Genomic DNA, 5,018 nt, shown 5'->3' on the forward strand with positions numbered 1-5,018 from the left:
AGGCGCCGAGCCGATTATTCTTAATATTTTATAATTATTGTCACTCTCTTATTTTTCTTTTCTTTTTTTTTTTGAATGAAAAGAAGTTTATTGAGAAAGAGAAAGATAAGTTTACAGGGCAAGATATGTTTCCCAAAGACGGGGAACAGACTCCTTATTGTGACAAAAAGGTTCTTATTTTTTTCTATTACGGTTATTATCACTCCTCTATGTTTTCTATTAACTACTGTTATAACTTCCACTGGTTTAGGCCTGAAGGGCCAGGGGAGTCGGGGGGGGGGGGAGGTTGGGCGCACCTGGGTGATGAGGAACTTGGTGAGGCGTTCAGGCAGCCGGCCCTTCTCACTGGAGAGGATCATTTCCAACATGTCCCCGTGCAGCTTCTCCATCACCACAAACACTTTCTCAGGTGTCTCAAACATGCACTCCAGGTTCACGATCCCGGGGTGCCGCAGGCTCTGGGGGGATGGGGAAGATGGGTCAGGGCCAAGGATGCCCACAAACTCAGAGCTTGGAGCGTCAGCCATGGGCACAGGTATATAGCAAACAAGGAGAAGATGTCCCTGAGGGATGGGCATGGGGGTTGGGGAGAGGCAAGGGAGATTCCCAAGGCCAAGACAGAGAAATCCCACCCTGCCAGGTGCCCAGAAGGAACTTGACATCATGGCACTCAGTTGAAGGTGCAGGCTGCAAGAGGGAGAGAAGCTTGGAGAAACAAAAAAGAGCTCTGTACATTTATGTGTGTGAAATCTGTGCCTTTCTCCCTGTTCCCCCAGCCCTAGAGCTACCTGGATCACCACAGTCACCTGGTCTAACAACCCTACCTCCCCTGCCCACATCCCCACCCGGCCTTCCGGCTCTAATCACAACCCTTTACACCCACTCTCCAGATGACAGCCAGGGGGTTTGCTTTAAAGCACACACCTGATCCCATCCCTTCCCTCCTTTAAAATCCTTCTAAGGACCCTCAGTTCCCTCAGGACAAAGTACAAAGAGTCTGGCTCCATCCTTCTCCCTGATCTCCCCTCCCATTACCTCCTCCCAGAAGACCTCAGACTCCCTGTCTCAGTCTGTGGGAATCTCCCTTCCCTCCCCCACTGCACTGGGTCTTTGCACAGGCTGCTTCCTCTGCTCAAAACACTTTCTCCAGGCTCGGCGCCTGTGGCTCAAGTGGCTAAGGTGCCAGCCACGTACACCTAAGGTGGTAGGTTCAAATCCAGCCCTGGGCCCGCCAAAAAACAACAATGATGGCTGCAACCAAAACATAGCCAGGCATTGTGGCAGGCGCCTGTGGTCCCAGCTACGTGGGAGGCTGAGGCAAGAGACTCGCTTGAGCCCAGGAGTTGGAGGTTGCTGTGAGCTGTGATGCCATGGCACTCTACCCAGGGGGACAGCTTGAGGCTCTGTCTCAGAAAAAAAAAAAAAAAACACTTTCTCCACCCCTTCAGTGTCAACATGCACACACCCTTCTCCAGGAAGTCTTCCCTGATCACCCCCAGACTGGATCAGTTGCCCACTGAAAGGAAGAAGCAGGAAGGGAAGGCCCTCCCTGGGCCATGGCAGAGATGGTTCCATAGACTCTGGTGGTCACCTGCAGAATGGCCACTTCGTTCCGCAGCTGGCTCTCCTGCTTTGTGGGAAAGCGCAGTTTGTCAATGACCTTTACAGCCACATCTCGGCCTGTCTTCCGGTGCTTTCCTGAGTAGGGGGTATGAGAGGTTGTGGATGAGATAACAAGACATTCCAGTCCTAGAAAGAAGAGCCCCTTCTCTGCTCCCTCACTTCTACCATTAGACTTAGCCAGAACTGGACAAAGGTGATGGAAGGCCATCAGGGTGGCTCCAAGGGGTTCTCAGGAGATATGTTGGGGGGATAGGGGAGAGGAGGGAGGGAGAGAAGGAGCACCCTGGTTTAAAAAAAAAAAGACTTCAAAGGAGGGGAATCAATAACAAGAACACAAGATTTATAACCAATCAAAAGCTAAGATCTAGTTCTATGGCCAGAGTGTAGAATTTACTCTCCCTGTTCACTTAGAATCTAGGATGTAACCCTATAGCCAATCAAAGTATAGAGTTTACACTCCCTATTAATAACAAGGAGCCCAATTGATTTTTCCAAAGAGAAGAGGAGAATCTGCAACCACTTGCACCCAGGATCTATCTTTTTAAGCCAATAAAAACAGGAGGTAATCATGCAGCCAATTAGAAAGGAAGGTTTGGAGCCAGAGGGAATTCCCAGCCCCAGTGTCCCCTCTGGGCTACCTCTGATGCCTCCTTACCTCCATAGACCACTCCAAATTGCCCTGACCCCAGCACTTCATCTGGGAAGATCTGGTAGACAGTGGCGATGTCCTGCAGGGTGGAGGCAGGGAGGGTCAAGGGTGCAAGTGGAGGTGGAAAGCCAAGGAGGCAAGAGACCTGGGGCAATGGTGTGGGGGAAGGGGCATCAGGTGTGGGAAGAAGGCTCACCACATTCTCTTGGATCTGACTGTTGGACACAGAGATGCTCAGAGAAGCTTGTCCTGGAAAGTAGGGTGAGACAGAAGTGAGAGGCACCCGGATTGGCCTCCCCTGTAGCTTTAAAGGTGACCCCAGGAGCCACACCACCCACACTTGAGTCCATTGTTTGATACAAAGTGCAACTTGAGGCTAGTGATTTCTTCACTATGAACCTTGGTTTTATCATCTAGAAAATGGGAGAAAATAAAAGGACCTCCCTCTTAGGCCACGGGGAGGAGAAAATGAGATGCATTGAGGGGCTCAAGGAGTGAGGTCACAAATGAATTTTGCTGATTATTTTAACCCATGATCTTAGCACCAAGAGAGGCAACACTGATTCCATTTTACAGAGGCTTGGAGGGGAAATCTGAATTGACTTCTGCATCTTCTCCTGAACTTGTACCCCAACCACAGCCAGACATTTCTGAAGTCCTTATCCTTCTGCCATTTGAATGTCCCTCTCTTCTCCACCTATCCACAGCCCCGCTTAGGCTCCTAGGCATCTCTCCCCTCTGGGTCTTTGCTCCCCAGCCTCTTTCAGTCTCCTTGCCTCAACCCTGTGCCCTCTTATTCACCCTCCATAGGGAAGCCAGAGGGATCTTACTGAAGCAAACCTGACCCTGTCCCTCCCCTGCTCACAACCCTGCCATGGCTCCCCAGTGTCCTGAAGAGGAAGTCTAAGCCCCTTAAATGGCCTAAAAGGCAACCAGAGGTGGGGAATCTGAGACCTTCTGATTTCAAGATTGTTCTTTTTCAAGCACCAAAGGAGGCAAGAAAATTTTCATCGTTTTCTCCTGCACCCCATGTAATAAAAGAATTTGTTATGTGAAATCTGGATTTAGTCAAAAGCCTGCTCTTTAGAACAAGGCAAGCCACAAGTTTCCTTAAGACCACAGAGTCTGGCTCAGCACCTGTGGCTCAAGTGGCTAAGGTGCCAGCCACATACATCTAAGGTGGCAGGTTCGAATCCAGCCCGGGCCCGCCAAACAACAATGACGGCTGCAATCAAAAAATAGCCAGGCGTTGTGGCGGGCGCCTGTGGTCCCAGTTACTTGGGAGGCTGAGGTAGGAGACTTGCTTGAGCCCAGGAGCTGGAGGTTACTGTGAGCTGTGATGCCACAGCACTCTACCCAGGGGATAGCTTGAGGCTCTGTCTCAAAAAAAAAAAAAAAAAAAGACCACAGGGTCCCCATTGCTGCAGACGCTGCCAGCTTCAACCCCTACCATGCAAATTCTTGACACACTGGTTTGGAGGGCCTCAAATACAGCAAGCAATCTCCTACCTCCTAGCCTTTGCACATGTTGTTCCCTCTGCCAGGAATACAGCTAAATCCTCCTCATCCTTCAGTCTCAACTCAAATGTGACTCCTGGGACTATGTCATATTACTGTAGCACATATTGGATGATGATTTCTGTCTGCTACTTACCCTGAATTATTGAGCTCTAGAGCATTGGGACCTACTACTCTCTGATCATTCCTTCCATCTGCTTGAAATGACTTCCCATTTGCTTTCCCCTATCTCACCCCTCCTCAGCCTGCAGGTCTCAGTTCAGAAGTTGCCTCCTCCAGGAAGCCCTCCTGGACACCCAGATTGTCAGACACCTCCTCCCCCACACGCTCCTCCAGCTTCCTGGCTCCAATGTCTCAACCCTGCCCACCCTGGGTTGTCACTGTCTAGGGATGGGTATTGTGCCCCCACTACACTGTGAGCCCCATGAGGGCAGGTCGCTAGCTTCTTGGTCACCACTATGTCCCTAGCACTGTTTGCCACATGCTAGGCACTGAGGAGGCACTCAGTACATGTATGAGGAGTCACCTGTGACAAGGCTCAGAGAGGGGATGTGATATGCCCAAGACCACAGCAGGTCAGGGGCTTAAAAGAAATTTGAACCCAGGTCTGCTGAGTCCAGAAGCCACATTCTCAACCCTACAATTGTTTACCTTCCTCCTAACTCTTCCCTTCCCCCAGATCCTGCCTAGACCTTTCTAGTACCATGCTCTCATAGCCCTGGGGTGGGGTACTTACTGTGTGGTGCATGGCCTGGGGCACTGGGTGCATCCTGGAGGATGACGGGCATCAGGGCCTGGCGGATGGCTGTCTCCCAGCCCCGGGCAGCCTCAGCACCCTGCCCACTCGGCCCACCTGGGGCCCCACCAGGAGTCTCTCCTACGAAGTAGGTGGCGTTGGCAGTGATGATCTCGAAGCAATGTGGGTTGGTACCTGGTGGCACAAGGCTGAAGTTCTGGGCAGACTCCACAGTGAGGATTTCTGACAGCGGGATTTCCTGGCAGGACATAAAACCAGTGCAGGTGAGGAGTCCAGGCAGACCCTCGAGCTCCCCTGCTTACTCAGAAGGGTACCCAGAATCCAATGCCAATGAGAATGGGTTGGGTCTGGTTTGCATGGAGGTCAGGAGAGGCCTCTTAGCAGAAGTGATGATGAAGCAGAGACAGAAAGGTCAGAAGAGACCAAGAGTGCAGGGAACAGCACACACAAAGGCCCTGAGGAAAGACCTGT

General features: G+C 51.3%; 1 protein-coding gene across 2 annotated transcripts in view; it reads right to left on the reverse strand.

Moving 5' to 3' along the window:
* PRKD2 (protein kinase D2) overlaps positions 1-5,018 on the reverse strand; it is a 47,581-nt gene that overhangs the window by 16,431 nt on the left and 26,132 nt on the right. For both annotated transcript variants that reach the window (XM_003799540.3, XM_023519005.1), the window contains 5 exons: positions 4,527-4,785; positions 2,469-2,521; positions 2,279-2,351; positions 1,592-1,698; positions 297-458 (listed from right to left, as the gene is read on the reverse strand). In XM_003799540.3, coding sequence (XP_003799588.1) covers positions 297-458; positions 1,592-1,698; positions 2,279-2,351; positions 2,469-2,521; positions 4,527-4,785 — 654 coding nt within the window. The remainder of the gene's footprint in view (positions 1-296; positions 459-1,591; positions 1,699-2,278; positions 2,352-2,468; positions 2,522-4,526; positions 4,786-5,018) is intronic.

This window comes from Otolemur garnettii, unplaced genomic scaffold, assembly GCF_000181295.1.
Source record: "Otolemur garnettii isolate 467f Iridium unplaced genomic scaffold, OtoGar3 scaffold00152, whole genome shotgun sequence".
NCBI lineage: Eukaryota > Metazoa > Chordata > Mammalia > Primates > Galagidae > Otolemur > Otolemur garnettii.